Source organism: Setaria viridis, chromosome 2, assembly GCF_005286985.2.
Source record: "Setaria viridis chromosome 2, Setaria_viridis_v4.0, whole genome shotgun sequence".
Lineage (NCBI taxonomy): Eukaryota > Viridiplantae > Streptophyta > Magnoliopsida > Poales > Poaceae > Setaria > Setaria viridis.
In genome coordinates this window covers 39,890,153-39,909,515 of record NC_048264.2, presented here as the reverse complement: position 1 = coordinate 39,909,515, position 19,363 = coordinate 39,890,153, and the positions used below count along the sequence as shown (strand labels likewise).

Genomic DNA, 19,363 nt, shown 5'->3' with positions numbered 1-19,363 from the left:
AGATTGAAAAAAAAGATTGGCGTTTACAGCGTACTCCGTATACCATCATCTTCTTAAAGAACTCAGCTGCGGCACAAGTAGCATGAGAAAGGTAGAAACTTCCAGCTCTGAAGTTATAGGTTTTACCGACTCCCAGCTTCCTAAGCTTGCATGATGTAACTTGCCGAGGAAACAACAAACTAAGGGCAAGAAGCTAGGGGGTTCTTCCAAATCATGTTAAAAGGTGTAATATGTAATCACCGTTGGTTACGTTTCTTTTATGGAACTTGCTCATCAAGGTTTAAATATTCGGCTACTCGATGTTGGTGCTTGCATTTTTAGCTAACACTTTTTTAGTTGTCGGTTACATTGGGATATGTATGCGCGTGTTCATGTGGTATTATTCTTTAGTAAAACAAGTGACGATGAACCGGTTTCTGCCGATTTTGAATTAAAATGTAGTTTTTTTTCTTACAGCTATGCAATGCAACTTAAGTACTCCCTCCGTTCCAAATTATAAGTCATTCCAAATTTCTTGGAGAGTCAAACTATTTTATGTTTGACCAAAATTATAAAGAGGATCACAAAAATTTATGGCACCGAATAGATATAATGTGAAAATATATGTAATGAAGAAGTTAATGGTACTTATTTGGTATCATAAATATTAGTACTTTATTGTATAAATTTGGTCAAACTTGAGATGCTTTGACTCTCCAAGGAAGTTGGAATGACTTCTAATTTGGAACGGAGGGAGTAACATAAAAAAGGTAGCTATTTTCAGTTTTTGTCTTTTAAACAAGAAATTCCTTTTGTTTTGGAGCTCTAAGATATATACCCAGCTTGAATGCTTCAACAATGCAACTTGAAGAGAATTTTCCCAATATATCTGCTTCCTCTTCGCACATATCATTAGTGTGTTAGGGAAATACTTGGAATAAGTAAGTTCTAACTTCAATTCGGTAAAGTTGGAAACTGTGGCCCCTTTGGCACTGGTTTCGGCTTTGGCTTCTTGCTACAGTAGCCGGGTACTATGCTGCACTATTTTCTACTATAGTGTGAAGTCGGAACGCAAAATGAGGCAAAAATGAACTGGAAAGAGGGGAAGTCGGCGGAGTCGAAAAAAGTGGCTTACCCAATTTAGAGGGTGTTTGGATCCATGAACTAATTTTTAGGTCAGGTCACATCGGATGTTTGATACCAATTAGAAGGACTAAACATGAACTAATTATAAAACTAATTGCATAAGCCGTGGCTAATTTATTAAGCCTAATTAATCTATGATTAGCACATATTTACTGTAGCATCACATGGTCAAATTATGGACTAATTAGGCTTAATAGATTCGTATCGTGAATTAGCTTTTATTTATGCAATTGGTTTATATTTAATATTTCTAATTAGTATCTAAACATTAAACAAAGCGCTCCGCACGCGCTACGATGCGCTACAGTACTCCACGGTGCCGAAGCCGGAGAGCCCTATATGTGTTGAACACAAAAGGAAAAAAGAAAGGTGGAATTGATAAGAGATAAAAGTAACATCGATTCGAATATATAAGAGAAATCACAAAAACTAGGGCACTTCGACTTAGATCCCACACCTGCTTCTAGATAGAGAAGTTTGCTACAAAGGACCTACTCGGTAGCTAACCACATCTTACCACACGACAAGTGTAGCTGCGCTTAATGTTTGGCGGCATAAATCTGCCACAAAAACTGAACTGGCTGATGCTTGAAAATGGCCGCAGGTTAATAAAGAATCAACTAGCGACCTCCTTTCTGAAGCGGAACCTAAGCTTAGGCGTGGCGAACTGCAGCCAGGAACATAACACGCCCAAATTTGCCTAGACTTCACATCCACTTCAAGAGAAGAACTTTTAATTACGGTCTGTTTGGAGCTCCAAAATTTGCAAAGACACGGTTCAACTTCGAAATGACCTGATAAACCTACAAAATCTCTCCAAACTCTACTTTTCAAACGGGCTTTAGTTCATCATTTTCAAAGACTCAGTGACTCACAGTCCAACAAACGCGCTCTGTACGCGCCTAATCATCATTTCCGCGCTGCGAGAACATTCGAATGTCCATGGTGCCATAAACAATGCGCACGAGCCTGTCGCCCACAGCCTCACGCGGCCTCGCGCTACACGCCCTCGCGGACAGGCGGGCCCCGAGCTGCTCCCACTCCAGCCCGTCTCCAGCCCCGCCGCCCCCAGCACCAACCACCCCGCACCACACGGAAGGCGGAAATCCCCCACGCGCAAGCGTTGCGTTCGCTTGGCGTCCGTCCGCCGAAACCAAAGTCGCCGTCCTCCCTTCCCTTCCCTCCCCTCCGCCGTCACCCCCTCCTTCCCCGGCTCGCCCGTTCCCCTCTCGCTTGCCCCTCCCCCGCCTGCTCCTCCGCCGGCCCCCGTCCTAGCCTCCTAGGTTTAGCGCGATCCCCAGACACCCCCCCTCCGCGCCGCCCGGAGAGCAGTTGCCTGCCCGCATGGTGGCCCACGCGTCGGCGTGAGGGTCTGCGCGCGCGCTCGTGGTGTGTATCGGGGGATAGGTAGATGAGGCCCTCCGCCGCTGAGGCCGGCAGCGGCGCCGTGATGAGGGCCGCTGTGGTGGGTCTCGTGCTGGTCGGCATCGCCCTGGCCCCTCCGCTGGCCGCGGCGCTGCGGCCGCTCCGGGAGCGCGTCGCGTCCGCCGGAGCCGCCACCTCCGCCGGTTCGTGGGGCGATGAGGTGAGTTTACTGCTGCCGTACTTGGATTGATACTGTTGGTAGTCGTTTCCCTCATTTTTTTGTACGAGGGGCGGGGGTTTGATGAATTGGGAGCTTAGGGTTGAGCAATCGGATGCGCACGAGATGAGGAAGATGGTTTGCTTTGACTTAATTTGGTGCTGGATGGTGCCATTTCGTGAGACTTACACTAGAGACTATTCCCTTGGCCTTCGGTTAGATACTTAGATGGCTACGAGTAGGAATCGGCTGGGAATCATCTTAGGTTCATCTAACCTAAATTATAGGCATTTGAACTGGATATGCTGTGTGCTCAATTGACTGTAAAAATCAAAGAGTCCAGGGAGTTGGGAGTACCCAAGTGTGTGGGACATTTCTTCTCTTGAATGATGAATAGTAGTTAAATGCTAGCTTTGATTGATTGTCTCCTATTTATCTTGGAAGAGACATTAGCTGATTATAGCCCTGATGATACTAGTACCATCTGTTATTACTGGTATGTGTGCGACTCAGCGTGTTTCTTGTGATACGTGTGTTTGTGTAGCACGCCTTCTTCAAAAGGGATGAGAATGATATAGGCCCCTATTCATGGAATATTACGGGAACATATAAAGGTAACTTCTGTTCTGTGCATTCTTTTTTGTGATGGTTATGCAATGCTTGTGTTTCTGTGTTTCCCTTTCTCTTAAAGTTTTGTCACTGCTCGATGTGAATAACCTTGTATTTTCACTGCATAAATTAGGATGGTTACATGTCTTCAGGTCTCCAGAAATTAGATATGCCATGTTGGCTGGTACACAAATACAACAACAACAGCAACATTGCTTGTTAATCCCAACTAAGTAGGATAGAGATGAAACCCAACGAGGGTCACCAAAATAATTGACTGGTAGACAAATAGTATAGAAGGCATAGGATTATGTCCCTTAATTTCTCGAGTTTATTACATTGCAGTCTTCCAAACTTTATTAGGACATGTGATGTTTTTACATTACAGATTTTAGGAATAAACCAAAGCTTATTTGTTTTATCTAGGGTATTCCATTAAATTAAAGTGGTGTTAAATGTTATTTTAGTAGTATTATACCACATATTTTCGAAATTGGTCATCTCCTTATTATTCTATTGATATATTTTTCTCTCCTTTTGCTGTTTAATAGACATCGCTGTGCCTAATGTGGTTTCTCATGTTTGCATATAATACCGCCGAGAGGCTTGAGCTGTCTTGTTCTTAGGGTCCATTTTTTGCTGCTGTGCTGTGCAGTACTACATTTTGGAATCTAGTTACACACTGGAACTTTTACCACTCTGTCCATGATCATCATGTAATGACTTAAGAAATAGATGCTTTTAAGGAATTCAAATTTGAAACATATAAAGGGTTGATTTTGGGAAGCCATTTCAAAACCAAATGAAGCTATGGCTGCATGCTTGTCACTCTCAGCAAAAGTAGTCTTATGAATTTTCTGAATCAGGTACATATATTATATGATCCTGTATTAAGTGCTATCTCGTTTACCATAGTTTTGAAATAATCAAACGACCTTAATAAAATGTGGGCAACTGTTCCCCCCTTGAAATTACCCTCTTGCTTTGCTATATGCTGATTAATACTGTTTACTTGTCAGTATTGCTTCAATTTGTGTAATGACATCATCATTTTATGGTTTAGGGAGCTGGGCCTTTGCTGGTGCCACAAATGGTTCGTCTAGGTTTCTTGAATTTGTGAAATCTAAAGGTGATTCGGTTCTGGAATTGTTGAGCACTCCAACAAAGATAAGCGGAGTGCATTATGTCCAGGTAGATCAAGTTCCTTATTTTATATTACCTTTGATAAAATAAAATCACTGTCACACATGAACCGATTGGCGATTGCTGTGCGTTGGCTATACCTACCTTCTTTTTATCATTCTATTTTAGCCCACATGAAAGAAATTAGGTGTCTGTTTCATGTCCAACCTGAGTTAACTATCACCAAGAATGCTATTGCAAGCCTGGTCTTTGTATGGAGGTTGCTCCTGTTTAGGTTAGAGTAAATAAAATGACCCTTTTAAATGACCAGCTTTTAGTTAACTATAATCATGGATGTTAATTACAAGCTTGATCCTTTTCTTCTGCATGCTGTCTGATTACTTTCCTTACCATGGGTTTGGCAGGGATCAATTACATTCCATGATGTCATTGACAATGCCCACGATCATGGAGTGGCTCAAATCAGATTGGAAGGAGTGTACATATGGCCTTTTAGACAACTCCGGATGGTAGCAAACAGGTAGCTGACCTTTTTCTCTCTCAAACTGAAGGTCTGTTTGCATTTTATTCTTCCATGGAAAGTTTCTTGTTAAATGTAAATATTCTGGACAAACTCCTTTTGTCATATGACCTAGTGGAATTGTATTTGTTCTTTTTTAGTGGAGCAGATGGTGAGCCACTTCAAGAAGAGGATTACTTTTTTTCAAATCCATACCATTTGGTACGCTCTTAAATCTGACTTATTGTGTTGTTGATAGTACATGGGAATTATTTCATCATGTATCATGCACAATTATATTTTGCTTCCTGAGATTTGACAAACTTCTTAATGTGCATTTGTCCATATGCCCAAAAGATCCCTTACAATTAATGAACATGCTTATGGAATATACTTTTTATCTGGTTGATTTGTAACAGCTGCAGATTTTCTCCTCTCAAGTTTTCCAAGAATCTTCTGAAGAGAAGAACCGAAGGAAGAATTGTAAGATTCAAACTGTACACTCAATACTATAAACCACTCCTCTGCAATTTTTGATGCGTGCTATTTCTTATCAGCTCTGACATATGACATGGAGAAACACTGTAACACAGAAATAGCTGCTAAGGTGGTTCGTGTGTCATCTAACCCAAATGGTACATAATTTCTTTACGTTACTATTAAATTCATTCTTCCACTGTCAACTTGTTATGCTTCATCATAATTCACATGTGGCAATATTAAGCTTTCAGTTGGTAATTTCTTCACTTTTAGTTACAGCTAAAATAGTGTCTGCTTTTGTAAAAACTTTTTGGTTAACTAGATGCAGAACATGAGAAGTACCGGTTGGAGGGTTTGATTGAGAGTCCAGCTGTCGGCGATGATGGAGAGTGCTTCTCACCTATCTTACTAAATGCAACTTCTTTGAATGTAGAAGTTTATTACAACAAAGCAGTCAACTACACACTGATGGTCACTTTTGTATCCTCTGTGGCATCTCTCTTTTTCCTTTTTGATTTTATTGTTATTGGTTTGTCCAGTCTGTGAATTCCTTAACTAGGGTATGCTAGATCTCTTTCCTTCAAGTTCTGCTTCTGATTCGACAAATGGAGCATAGCAACACTCAATCAGTAAGTATTCTTTTTCCCTTTGAGAAGCATTTAGCAAAAACAAAACTGCGTGCATTACATGGCTTCCATGCGCATTTGTTTGAGGTGCTTATGTATTGCCTACAGGGAGCTGCTAAGGTTTCTATTTTAATGATTGGCCAACAAGCTATCATGGATGCATATCTGTGTCTACTTCACCTGACTGCTGGGATATTGGTTGGTGAGTCTTATGACTTGAATAATTTGTTTGTGCTTCCTGGCTATTCCATTCTGATATCCTCTACTGCTTCTGTCTCTTTTGATTGTAAACTAAAATATGACCTTGTAGGATTTCAATTATTGTTGTTCAAAAGGATTCATGGACTGTATTTGGTTATATTTTCTGTAATATTTTAGTCCCCTGTCCCCTCTTGGTCATTTATGCTCAATCTATGGAATCTTTCAATTTAAAAGAAATCTGAGCAAAAGACAAATGCTGTGTATATTATGGTTAATGGCTTAATTCTACATGCCCAGTTGAGATTGTGGAAAGTTAATCCAATAATAAGCTTGCTAAAACTCATATCTAACATGCAGTGGCTATGTGATAATAATGTTTGTAAGATAAAAAAAATCAGTTCCGTTGCAATTAATCATATTATTAAGTATTGGTCTGCTTAACATTTATTGCAGTTTCTGCATGAGATTATAATAAAATCTTATGACACCATTTTATTTTCTAATTTCTGTCAATGTCAGTTCTGTGAAATTTTTAATTTTATTTAGCTTGCATTCTTCTTACATGTTTAACTTTTCTACAGAGTCGCTCTTTAATGCCTTTGCAACGGCTGCATTCTTCAAATTTGTAGTATTTTCTATTTTTGAAATGAGGTACCTTCTCGCCATATGGAAAGCAAGTAGGCCTTTAAACAGTGGAGAAGGTTGGGAGATAATGAGGCGAGAGCTGTCTGTTCTTTACAGCCGCTTTTGTAAGTACTTGCTACACTCATCGGATTTCTTCACACTAAGAATAATGCCAGTAGGTCAATAGATTCCCAATCAACATAGTTTGCATACAATGCAGTTGCATGCTCCTTTCTACATATTTGTTGCTATTAGAACTTCTATGTGCAATCAATGTGGGGTTCGAGAAGTATAACATAAAAATACTTGGACAAATACTGACCCTTCCGCTGTTAGGTGGCTCTTGTCCCATTTACCTGCTGCATGTAAATGGCAAGTGAGATGCTACCCATGTTTAAGTCAGGCAAAGTACCTGATGCTTGCTATCAATGAAAGCCTTGGATATTCTGTCAGAGCCATTAGAGTGATCATTTCCTTTGTTAATTTGAAACAACATATATTCTATAGTATTATGTTGTTATTCAGTGTATGCCAACCTACTTTGCATTTTCAACAATATTTATCCATTTTTACCAACTTTAAGATGTTCTTTAATTTGCTTTGTGTTCTGCAGATGGCATTCTTTTGGGAGGAATCCTTCTAATGTATGAGTTGCACAATTTCTTACGCCCACTTCTTCTCCTGATGTACTCCTTTTGGGTACCTCAAATTGTCACAAATATAATCAGGGATACAAGAAAACCTCTGCATCCACAGTATATTTTAGGCATGACAGTTACTCGCCTTGCTATTCCACTGTATATATTTGGTTGCCCCAGTAACTTCATGCGCATTGAGCCCGACAAGAAATGGTGCATAGTTGTTACGGTATTCATGGGTATCCAAGCAGCAGTGCTTTTGCTTCAGCACTATCTTGGTTCTCGCTGCTTTATTCCTCGCCAGGTAATAAATATGCCATATTACCATGACACATACAGTCTATTCTTGCCATTCTGTAGCTAATTCCTTCAGAAGATGTTTTTGTTGCCGCTCTTTTTTGTGTCTCACTGTTGAGTTGTTCCTTGTATGATAACTCACATCGTGTTTTATGAGTATCAGTTTTTAGTAATATTTATCTGCTGTATCAACTTTTTGCTATTTTTCAGATCCTGCCTGAGAAATACTGCTACCACAGGAAGGTCGAGGATAGCACGAATCAGCCCATCGATTGTGTTATTTGCATGACTACAATCGATCTTACCCAGAGAACAAGTGAATACATGGTAATTGTGATACGTTTTTGGCATTTGACTTCGTGGAAAGTTACTGCTGGGCACTCACTGTCCTTCCTCCTGTAGGTGGCACCTTGTGAGCATATATTCCACTCAGGCTGTTTACAACGATGGATGGACATTAAGATGGAGTGTCCAACTTGCAGGCGCTCCCTACCGCCAGCTTAGATGATGGCTTTGTACCATATAGTTAACAAGAAGTAGGTAGCTCAGCTTATACAAGGTATTATGACATACTGTACCATTTTCCCAGAAAATCTAGTTTCCATGTCCTCAATTTATCAAGTATGTTTATGTTTATAGGTGGAGACTGAGGTACAATAAGGCGAGGCTGCAACTGCGAAAGCTATCGACATAACTGTAGAGAAGTCTTATGTTATTGATTTCAAGTGGTCTTGTGTTGTACAAACTATTGTATCAAGCGTCCCATGGAGAAATTGTCCTTTGCCGCGGATGCGGTTTTCACTGTTGCATGCCTAATGCCTTTGCCTGCTACAAGTATTTTGGTCCCCCGGTTTTGGTCTGAGCGTTGTACAAAGGGTGTTAACACTGTGAAAGAGTTCCAGATGTGATGCTTTCTTCACTGCCGCTGGATGTGGCGGATGCATTCCGCGTTATGAGCGAGGCCTGTTTCTGTCTTGGGAGTCTTCTGACCCCAGTGGATCTTGTGCGTCCGATCCTGACGTTTCAGGTTTGAGATACGCTAGAGTGCAGGGCCGTTCAGTAGTTGGTAATTCTGTTTTACCTCAGCTTCATTTGGCAGTGGAGTTGAATGAGGAGAAGAGTGTTTGAGTGTTTCGGATATGATCCTGTAAACCTTGAGCACTGTGTAGCGTTTACACGGTGTGTAAACGCGCTAAATGGATGCGTAGGCGAACACTGCCAGCAGGAGGCACTGGTGCATCTCGTTATTTAATTTTACCCTTTTGCTGGTCTTCCCGCGTCTTATTGTTTCCTTGCATGCCTAAGACACTGGTGAAGTGCATTCACATGTCACGTTGCCCTCGTTCTAATGTACTTTCCGTTTCAAATTGTAGATCATTTTGACATTTCTATATTTAATGTTTTCACTATGTATCTAGACATAGTGTATATATACGCTAGATGAAAAAAAACTATGAATCTAGATATGCTAAAATGATCTACAATTTGGAATAAAGGAAGTAATCTTTACATGTGGCCATGTGATCGTCCTGATCCTAAGACATTGGTGAGGTTTCTTCAGTCTTCACATATCACGTTGCCCTTGTTCTAATGTGTAGTCGTGTACTCGTGTAGGTGTAGGTGGCCATTTGATCCCCATGGCGCAAAGTGGAGAGGGCACACGAGATGACGAGACGAGATTTAGCGTTCCCCTGAAGTCCCAAGTCAACTGGCGCCACCCCACCATTTTGGATGCGCCTGTCCTTCAACCTTCATGGAGTCGTGAGGCGCACGATACTGCACGACCTGGCGTCCGATCCAGGCGCGCATAACTCGCCGCAACGGCCGGCTGTTGGGGCCGCGCCGCGCACATGCCGGCGCCATTGGCGGCCCGGCACAGCCAACCACCCGCGACCGCGAGCGACGCCGGTCGGTGGTGGTCCTTAGCTGCGGGAGCGTGGCGACGCGGCTTACCCTCCGAGTCCGAGCTCACACCTATTCCTCAGACCTCAGCTCACCGGCTCAGCCGAGTCTGCTCAGCTCCACCCGCAGCGTTCGTTCTAGTCCGGGTGCGCGCCGCTGGGATCGCGTCGCGCTCGCAGTCTCGCATGTGACGTGAGCCGAGCCGCGCTCCCGCTGCCGATCCATCACCTCAGCTCCTTGCCCGGCTGTCCCCCTCTCCCCCTCGCCTGTTCGCACGTGACCCACCGAAACCAGCTTCGGCGTCCGGCTAGATTCGGCCATTTCAGTAAAGAACGCAAAAGGAGTTCTTTTACTATTCGGAACGCAAAACTTCTGCAAAGTTGGCCTGCCAATCCAATCAACCTCCTCGCACTTCCGTCATTCCGAGTTTAGCTTGAACCCTGAGCCACGTCCTCGCACTTCCGTCATCTCGTGGCATCTTTGCCCATTTTTCATTATAAATCAGATCAAGGCTAGACATTCATTCTCACGACCAGGCGGATCCGTCAAATTCTTTTCAAATCCTCGCCTCCTCGGGTTGGTGGCGCCCAAACTAAATAAAAGAAAAAAGAAATCCAGTGACCGCATCAACGCCTCTGTCGCCATTACTACTGTCATAAAAGCAACCATGCTTAGCTCCGTCTAATCGCCGTTGCTCGACTCATTCCTGCTCTCAAATCCATACAGCTCATTTCGAGGCTTTTTCTGGTGGAGAGAAAAAAGGAACAAGGAGCGGTTGAAAACAAGCACCGGAGTTTCTCTCGGATTTGTACGGGGACCGAAGTTCTTCCGTAAATTCGTGCGAGTTAGCGTGCTCTGAAGGAGAGAAAAATCCTATCCGCTCCGAAGGCAAAAGGCTCGTACTTCCGAGAGTGAGTGAAAGACTGAGGGAGAGAAGGGGGACGGAGGCGCAATGCGGCAGAGATCTCCTGCCGTGCTGCTTCAGCTGCGGCTGTGGCTGCTGGCGGTCTCCGCGTTGCCGGCTTTTCTTGGCGTTCTTGCGGCTGACCTTAGCAAAGGTGAGCTTTCTTGCTCCTCGCTCGCTGCTAGCTTGAGATTTGGTTCCCCTGCTGAAATCTTGCTAAATGCGGCATAGTGGCTGCCAACTTCTTGCATTTGTGCTGATGGTATTGCATCCGTAGTGAAATCTATGACTTTCCAGTCAATTTTTGTCTTTATTTTGCGTTTTCCTTCTTATATCAAAATCCAGTAGTGCTAGGTTCCTCCGATTCCTCGCACGAAAGAGAAAGGTTCCCCCAATTCTTGGTGTTTCGGTCCTTGGTGTTGCAGCCCAGACCAAACCTGCCGTTTGGTTCCTGCCCTGAAACTTTCCTAGAATATCCATCTATGTTTAGCTCTAGGTCCATTTCTGTGCTGAGCATCACCCCCGCTTCTTGCATTTGGGGCCGTTGACGAGATGAGGAACCGAGGCTTACCCATGTTGAGAAAAATTTGTGCTCACTCAACTTTCTTTGCTACTTGTAAGTAGTACCTTTTTTTTTTGCCCTTTCTTGCTAATTTTGCCATATTCAAGGTAAAGCTTACTCAAGCTAGGACTAAATAGGAAGGGGGCATGTGAAACCAAGTAGGGGTGAAGAAAAACCAACATGCAAACCTTCCTTCCAGTTTTTTAGGCATACCTAATTCAAAGGAACAGTTTGCTCTGTCTAACTCACATGGTTTCTATGTCTTATGGTTGTAAATGAATGTTTATTTTCAGAACCATTCACCATCCGAATAAGCTGTGGAAGTTTTGATGATGTCCGTACGTCACCTACAGACACATTGTGGTACAGAGACTTCGGTTATACTGGAGGCAGGTTTGCAAATGCCACTCGCCCGAGCTATATCATTCCTCCGCTGAAAACACTTCGTTATTTCCCACTATCTGATGGCCCTGAGAATTGCTATAACATCAACAACGTTCCCAACGGGCACTATCAAGTCAGGCTTTTCTTTGCCTTGCTGGATAATCCTAATCTTGATAGCGAGCCAATTTTCGATGTTTCTGTTGAGGGCACCCTATTCAGTTCTTTGCTTTTGGGCTGGAGCAGCGATGATGAGAAGACATTTGCAGAAGCTTTGGTTTTTGTTCAGGATTCTAGCTTATCAGTTTGCTTCCATAGCACAGGTCATGGTGATCCATCGATTCTTTCTATTGAAGTTCTCCAAATTGATGACAATGGCTATAACTTTGGCCCTTCATGGGGAAAGGGGACAGTACTTAGAACAGCGAAAAGGTTGAGATGTGGCTCTGGAAAGTCTGCTTTTGATGAAGATCTGCATGGTATCCATTGGGGTGGGGACAGATTCTGGTTAGGATTACAAACTTTATCATCCAGTTCCGATGATCAGTCTATATCAACTGAGAATGTTATAGCAGAGACATTGATAGCTCCGAATTTTTACCCTCGGAGCTTATACCAATCAGCTATTGTGGGCACTGATAGGCAACCGAGCTTGTCTTTCGAAATGGATGTTACTCCAAACAAGAACTATTCAGTATGGCTTCACTTTGCAGAGATTGATAATGGGGTAACTGCAGAAGAGCAAAGAGTATTTGATATACTCATCAATGGAGACACTGCATTTAAGGATGTTGATATAGTCCGCATTACAGGAGAGCGTTTTACTGCACTTGTTCTGAATAAAACCGTAGCTGTCAGTGGGACAACACTTAAGATCATCTTGCAACCTGTGAAAGGAACCCGTGCCATTATTAATGCCATTGAGGTGTTTGAGATAATCGCAGCTGAAAAGAAGACTTTGCCTCAAGAAGGTGGTTGTTTAATGCCCTCCAAATCCTAACTCACTTTCCTATTGTTTCTAGCACTAACAAACTTAATAGTAATTGTTTCAAGTCTTTTATTTGGAGTCTTGCAGAAGATCATGTAGCATTGAAAATGGAGAAGGTTAAAAGATTGTTTAGTGATGCATAGCTTTTATTGAATCTAATAAATATCCTGTTGTTAAAATGACTATCACGTATCAATCTTTTTGTTTTCAATGACCTACAGTGAGTACATTGCGGACATTGAAGGGTTCACTTGGCCTTCCACTTCGATTTGGCTGGAATGGTGACCCCTGTGTTCCTCAGCAGCATCCATGGAGTGGAGTTGATTGTCAGTTTGACAACACCAAAGGGAATTGGGTTATTGATGGATTGTACGTTCTCTAAATCATGCTGGTCCATGTCACTAGGATTGATATTTTTATGATTAGCTTGTTAGAAATCTTGCAACAGATTCTGTTTTCTGATCATCTGAAACTGAGAAAACCTTTTATGTTTCACTACTTTAATGATAATGCTGTTATACAAATACTATCTGCTTATTTATTTGAAGCTGAAAAGTTAAATTTGGTAGATGCATTCTAGTAACTTCGAATTAGTATAAACGTATGTGCAAGATTAAACTGATCACAGAACCTAATTGCTAAGCACAACGAACAGAAAAAGGTCAGAACCAAGAATAGATGACAAACTTTGAGGCATACTGGTCCTTAACTGACTACCCTATTTTCCCTTGAGTTGACACCAACTGACATACCCTATATATTGTGTCCTAAGGTATTTTGAATACAACTTGAAGTAAGAATTTTATTGACTCGACGCATTACAAAAATTTGCACCTTTGTTGTATTCTCTAGATCATGTGACTTCCCGTAGGATTGGCTAGAATCTACCAGTGTATAGTTGATCTGAACAATTTATGTTCTTTTATAAGCTTATTTAATCATTCACATGTTCAAGGGTTTTTCTTAGTTCTTGTTGAATGGTCAGACTTTAGGGGCTAAACCAGAACATTTTTTATTTTCTATATGCATTTTCCATCCACGACAATTGGTATACTTTTTGCTGCAAGTATTTAACACTGCTCTTGAATATGCAGGGGTCTTGACAACCAAGGTTTGAGAGGGGTTATACCTGGTGACATATCTAAGCTGCAACATCTGCAAAGCATGTGAGTTTTTGTGTACAACACCGACATGAAGAGATGACCACTTCAAAGCATTTTTTTAAGCAATAATTTTCATTATCTTTTGAGTATACTGTCTGCCTTCCATCAATATACTTTTTTGGTAAATTGATTGGTCGATGAAACACTATGGCTTTGGAGTCAAAGGTCATGGGTTTAGCTTTAGAAAAAAAAATATTCATGTCTCACTTCGTGTCTCTGTTGTTGTCCCATTCTTGAGATGTGTTGGTCATTTTTGGGGGGTGCAGCAATGGTGGCGGTTTTAATGGTTCACCTTTTCTGAACTACTCTAGATTTTGTCTCAACTGGGTGGATGAAGGTCTACCGTTTATGACACATTTAGAAAATTTACTTTCGAAACCTGTAACATTTTCGCAATATTAGCTTCAGTTGTTTTATTAATATGCGTATAAACCATGCCACATAGAGGACCACAGGAATTGTGTTGAAGCATCAATAAGTAACGTAATGTCATTTTGTATTTGCTCTACGGCATCTGAAAGTTGATTTGAAAGGCTTTACAGAAAATCCGAGTGACTGATTATGTTTCTATGCACATGCATGGAAATCAACTAATTTTGTTGATCTGTTAACATACTTACAATAATTTTGACTATATATGACTTATTCTTGTTTCATATTCTGATAATTAAAAACTGCAAACTCTTTCCATCACTCAAAGGCTAAATTTTCAAAATATGAAAAACGGTTGGATTATTGTCCATGGTGGCAAGGACTCAAATCATATGATGCCTAGCATTTCGACCAAATCTAGATGGAGTTACCATGTTCCTTACTTTCATAAGAATGTACTAGCATTTCTATTTACTCTGACAGAAGTAATGCCTATCTTGGTCAACAGAAACTTGAGCGGCAATAGCATAAAGGGGAACATTCCAACCTCTGTGGGTACCATCTCTGCACTGCAAGTACTGTAAGTGCACTTTAGTGCTGTGTAGTTCAGTGTCTATGTGATATTTATGTTCTTTCAAGGACAGCCTAAGTCATAATATGCTGTTCTAGTGAAATGAAGAGTATGTTTTTTTTTTTTTGTAAATGATATTTCATAGTGTTCATTAGGTTGCCAGCTGTTTGAAAGATGATGCCAATTGCTTTTGGGTAGGTGGTTGGAGGGAAATTTTATTTATTGGCTGAAATATTTGCATGTTATGTAACGGTAGGATACAGAACATCAGAAAAGATGATTGCAGTGAATAGATCTGGCATCATCGGATGATTCAGATTAAAATTGTCAGCGCCCCCTGTATGTCATGATTATTGGGACTTTTCAGGCTGCTTATTAGCTGCCAGCAGGCTTGGAGCTACTCTTTTCTTATGTGACACTTGGATCAAATAATTAGTTTCGTATGAAGCTGACTTTTGCAACTATCTTCGCAGGGATCTGTCATACAATGAGCTTAATGGATCTATTCCAGAGAGCCTTGGCCAGCTGACATCGCTACAGATCCTGTGAGTGCATTAGTTATGCATATTACTCTGTTCTGAATTGGCATTTCAAATTTGTGATTTCCTTCCTCTAAAACTAAAAGAATTGCTCGTATGCAGGAATCTGAATGGCAATCGTCTGTCAGGAAGAGTCCCAGCCAGTTTAGGAGGAAGGCCTCTGCACAGAGCTAGATTCAAGTAAGAAGTCATTCATTTTTTTTTTAAATACCTACCCCCTTCCACGTTTCACTGTACATAATTGTGTACAAGCTGCCAAATTTTCCTCATGCATAACATCATTCGTACCAATCTATACACATGCCTGAGTTATCATTTACTTAAATACCAACTTGAATGGCAAGTTAACTTGATAGTTCTGTGATAAAATTGCAGCTTCACCGATAATGCTGGACTATGTGGAATTCCTGGGTTACGTGAATGTGGCCCTCATCTATCCGTGGCTGCTAAAATCAGCATGGCTTTCGGGGTGCTTTTAGCTATTCTTTTTCTAGTTGTGTTTGCAGCGTGTTGGTGGAAAAGACGGCAGAACATTCTCCGCGCCCAAAAGTTAGCTGCAGGTAAGAAATGCGAACAGCGATCTGACCTGAAAGCATGATCTACAAAGTTTCAGGCTGTAACAAACCAACTTTATTGAACTTCATTGCAGCAAGGGAAGCTCCTTATGCAAAATCAAGGACCCAGTTCACCCGGGATGTGCAAATGGCGAAGCATCAGCGACCGTCTGAAAGCTCTCGAAGCAGCAACAATGAAAGCTCGCCACATTTGCTTTCCTAGCTAGGTGACTGATAGCAACGGTGACCTGGTTTCGCTCCATTCTTTTGTTCTTCCTTACGCTCCCTTGCTGATTTGAAAGACAAAATTGTACATACTAGCTAGGTCATGGATGGTGTATATACTAGTATCCTTTTGCGCTCCTAAACTTAGTCCAGGAGAGGTATCAGATGAGAGAAATTACCCAGTTCATCCTATTTGATGTTACGACTGCAGCCGTTGAATTATCCTTATTGTTCAATCATTCTTACTGTCAGTTTTGTACCGATTGATTTCTCTGAAGTTCTGCAAAAACTGCTTTTATCAGGAGCAGGGGCCCTGCGGTGGGCTAAACCTGATTTTTCAGTTTTTGTTGACGCAATTATTTGTTGTTGTACATGGTACCTACTGATAAATGGAAGTTATTGTCATTATGATCAATTATGTCAATATAAATGATCAATAAGACACATCACTGCAGTATGAAATTGAAATGCCTTCATAACATATATCTCTGTGGATCAAGAAAAGGCAGAAAATTATGCAGAACCAAACTGAAAACAGAGCATTGCTCCCAGTAGCATAAGCCTTCCGAATACCTTACAAATTAGACACCCATGACCTCTTCAGGCAGGAGTCAGGATGTTTGCTTATTTTGGATACCTCATAGACAGAGCAACATTTACATTACTTTTACTTCATGTAAAACCAGCTGGGCAGCCGTCGTCGCCGTCCCGCCGAGGGTTCACCGCGCGACGCCGGGGATGTTGACCCAGTGCAGGTGCAGGACGAGCTCGCCGGTCTCGGTGTTCCTGAGTTTGAGCACGATGTCCTGGGAGATCTTGCCGTCCTTCCACGTGATGTGGCTCTCGGTGGCGAAGCAATTGGCCTTCTCCGGGTGGATCGTCTTCATCACCGTGCCGTCGGGGACGTCGCTCAGGTCCCGCTTGGCGATCTCCACGAAGTCCAGGATGCAGAACTCGGCGTCGCCCATGCTGTCGTCCTTGGTGAACGTGTCATGGTCGAAGAGCTCCTGTGATGTCAACCGAAGCGCCAGGAGAAGAAGAGTTCACTTTCAGGGTCAGGGGTACTGAAACGATCCTTGAGACTGTTGAAGTTTCATGCATTGTGTTCATGGAGATCATGGTGATGAACTTACAATCTTGACCGGGTGCATCATGTTTGTGATGGATAGGGTGAGCTCCTCGTTCCATTCTGGGTTGATTGTGTGATACTTTATACTTGACTTCACTTTCTGCCCAACATATGAAAATTAATGCCGACATAACATGTTAAAGGAGGACTACGATGCAAAAGGTGGCAATGCAAGAGGTCCTTAAAAATAGAGAAATACACACAGAAACTTTAAAATGTGAAGCATGAGCCTTATATTAGCTTGGCATCACTCCCTTCGCTTCCCATCTCGTGAAAGACTTCCTCCCCGATTAACTCCCAAAACTTTGATTCTAAACAAGCTTTTGCTTGCTCCCTTCTTTTGTGGTCAAATGCCACGAGGTGGAATTGGCAATTCAGATGGCACGTTATTTAAGGAGACACCCGCATTGCCAATTCACAAAAAAACAAAGCCCGACAACGATAATATTGAGCAATGATTCCTGATAATTAACGGAGTCGGTAATTTAGTGTTGTCACAAGAAAAGTTCAAAGTCAAAACCAATACTGACGGGCCTCTCAATCTCAATCAGTAGTCTTTGTTAGTTCCTCCTTTCTAGAATAAAATATAAGAGGTTTGAGTTTTTGTTTTAAATCAAATATCTCTAACTTTGATCATATCTATAAAATTTATTAACATCTATAATATCAATAAATGTGCTGTCAAGTTTCGCAAACAAAAATGCACTGTCAAGGCATATTTTATGATGGATTTAATAAAACTACTTTGACACTATTAATGTTAGTGTATTTTTTCATAATTTTGATTAAAGTTAGAGAAGTTTGATTCATGATAAAAACTAAAATCTTTAATATTTTGTAGAAGAGGATAGTAAACATTTCTCTTATGCCTTGGTGGCTTGGTGTACGCCATAGCAAGAGCGAGAGGGAGACGGCGGGAATGGGAGCAGAGCGTCGGCTTATTACCTGCTGGCCGAGGCGGAGGACGACGTAGGGGTCGCTGCTGTGGGTGAGGGGGTCGCAGATGGCCAGGTTCACCCCTCGCACCACCTTCACTTTGAGCAGCCCCAGCAGGCACTCCATCTCCCTCTCCCTCGCTCTTGTCTCCGACCTCGGCAACCCAGCACCCAGCCAGCAAAAGGCAGAAGAGATCAAGACAAGCCCGACCGCCAGGAGAGGAGAGGACGATCGACGACAGGCGCGGCGGCAACAGCGGAGATAAAATTAAACCCGGAGAGACACAGCCAGGCTCGGTTTGGTCAATGGGAGCGAGGAGCCTCCTCCTCCTCCTTGGGAAGAGGCAGAGGCTGGACGACAAGGGCGGGGGACGCCCCAACCGTCTCTACTCCACCTGCGTTCCGCTTCTACCCGGTCCACCCGTTTTCCTCTGCAAAATCTTCTCTGGCACTGGCAGTATACGAGAGTAGCATCTGGACTGGAGGAGGCGCCAGCCGCCAGCTGCACACTGTTGCCAGAAAAAAAGAAGAAGAAAAACAATGGAGTTGCAACTGATCGAAAATGATCCTCTTGGGAATTGACACGTACTGATTGGAGATAAGACTGGACTTGCGCGAGCATTCATGGTCACGGTGGAAAATATCTTGTTGAAAGCTTATTAGCACTCCGTTTTCAAATCAAGATTCATATTTGAAAAACTTTTAGTTGAAGGAAAAACTCAGATGGACAATTTCATCTCATTTTGTTGCCTCAAGGGAAGGGAATTTTCGATCATCTCACGGATTGGTGGCATAGCGGCAAGATCGAGCGTGTCCTACCAGATTCAGAGGATGATGGTCGACGTAGCGGCGGGAACACCACCGGGATAGAGGCTTGCAGGTAGGGCATTATTGTGACCATTGGACCAATGCTGACGTAGAGTAAGAAAACATGCTGGGTTAGAAAGAGAAAGATGGTGGTATTAGCGATAGTAAACAATCAGAAATATAGATTGTTGCTCAATCGCATTACCATTTTTGTGTGCACGGTGTGATCGTTGTGGATGTGAATCGGGTGCCATAGAGGACCAGGTAACGAATAGCGCGAGGAGTTGCCGAAGAAGCAATTATGAAACTATGATTTTAGTTTTCACAATAATCATACAATGAATTCATACATGATACATGCAATTTTAGCAACTCGTCGTAATCAACATGACACGAGCTCTAAGCTTTAGAATAAGCACAAGTCGGCACATTAGGCCGATAGGCGGGTGGTCGATGCCGATGGCCATAAGCGGCTACAGGCGACTCCTAGCCACAGTCATTCCTATA

The 19,363-nt window shown here is 42.3% G+C and overlaps 3 protein-coding genes across 5 annotated transcripts; 2 read left to right on the top strand and 1 right to left on the bottom strand.

The window, feature by feature from the left end:
• Window positions 1-2,226: 2,226 nt before the first annotated feature.
• LOC117842235 (transmembrane E3 ubiquitin-protein ligase FLY2) lies at window positions 2,227-8,743 on the top strand. Of its 3 annotated transcripts, none has more exons than XR_004637479.2 (15): window positions 2,227-2,710; window positions 3,252-3,321; window positions 4,380-4,507; window positions 4,864-4,979; window positions 5,120-5,180; window positions 5,378-5,441; window positions 5,516-5,593; window positions 5,767-5,918; window positions 6,008-6,067; window positions 6,173-6,266; window positions 6,847-7,014; window positions 7,503-7,831; window positions 8,035-8,151; window positions 8,227-8,383; window positions 8,464-8,743. XR_004637479.2 is itself a non-coding variant. In XM_034722611.2 (15 exons), the coding sequence occupies exons 1-14, from the start codon at window positions 2,537-2,539 to the stop codon at window positions 8,326-8,328; spliced, it is 1,719 nt and encodes a 572-aa protein (XP_034578502.1). In that variant the 5' UTR covers window positions 2,228-2,536; the 3' UTR covers window positions 8,329-8,360; window positions 8,464-8,743. The 3 variants fall into 3 exon arrangements, 1 of the variants encoding a protein (XP_034578502.1); XR_004637478.2 differs by having other exon boundaries at window positions 2,228-2,710; window positions 5,761-5,918; XM_034722611.2 differs by having other exon boundaries at window positions 2,228-2,710; window positions 5,761-5,918; window positions 8,227-8,360.
• Window positions 8,744-10,196: 1,453 nt separating this feature from the next.
• LOC117842234 (receptor-like protein 4) lies at window positions 10,197-16,244 on the top strand. The gene is made up of 9 exons (XM_034722610.2): window positions 10,197-10,784; window positions 11,486-12,544; window positions 12,783-12,930; window positions 13,656-13,727; window positions 14,605-14,676; window positions 15,141-15,212; window positions 15,309-15,386; window positions 15,582-15,766; window positions 15,856-16,244. Exons 1-9 carry the CDS (start codon window positions 10,679-10,681, stop codon window positions 15,981-15,983), a joined length of 1,920 nt encoding a protein of 639 aa, XP_034578501.1. The 5' UTR covers window positions 10,197-10,678; the 3' UTR covers window positions 15,984-16,244.
• A 254-nt stretch (window positions 16,245-16,498) lies between these two features.
• LOC117842236 (protein C2-DOMAIN ABA-RELATED 5) lies at window positions 16,499-18,491 on the bottom strand. Its single transcript, XM_034722612.2, has 3 exons — window positions 18,060-18,491; window positions 17,119-17,214; window positions 16,499-16,992 (listed from the first exon to the last, which is right to left on the bottom strand). The coding sequence occupies exons 1-3, from the start codon at window positions 18,174-18,176 to the stop codon at window positions 16,705-16,707; spliced, it is 501 nt and encodes a 166-aa protein (XP_034578503.1). The 5' UTR covers window positions 18,177-18,491; the 3' UTR covers window positions 16,499-16,704.
• Window positions 18,492-19,363: the final 872 nt, after the last annotated feature.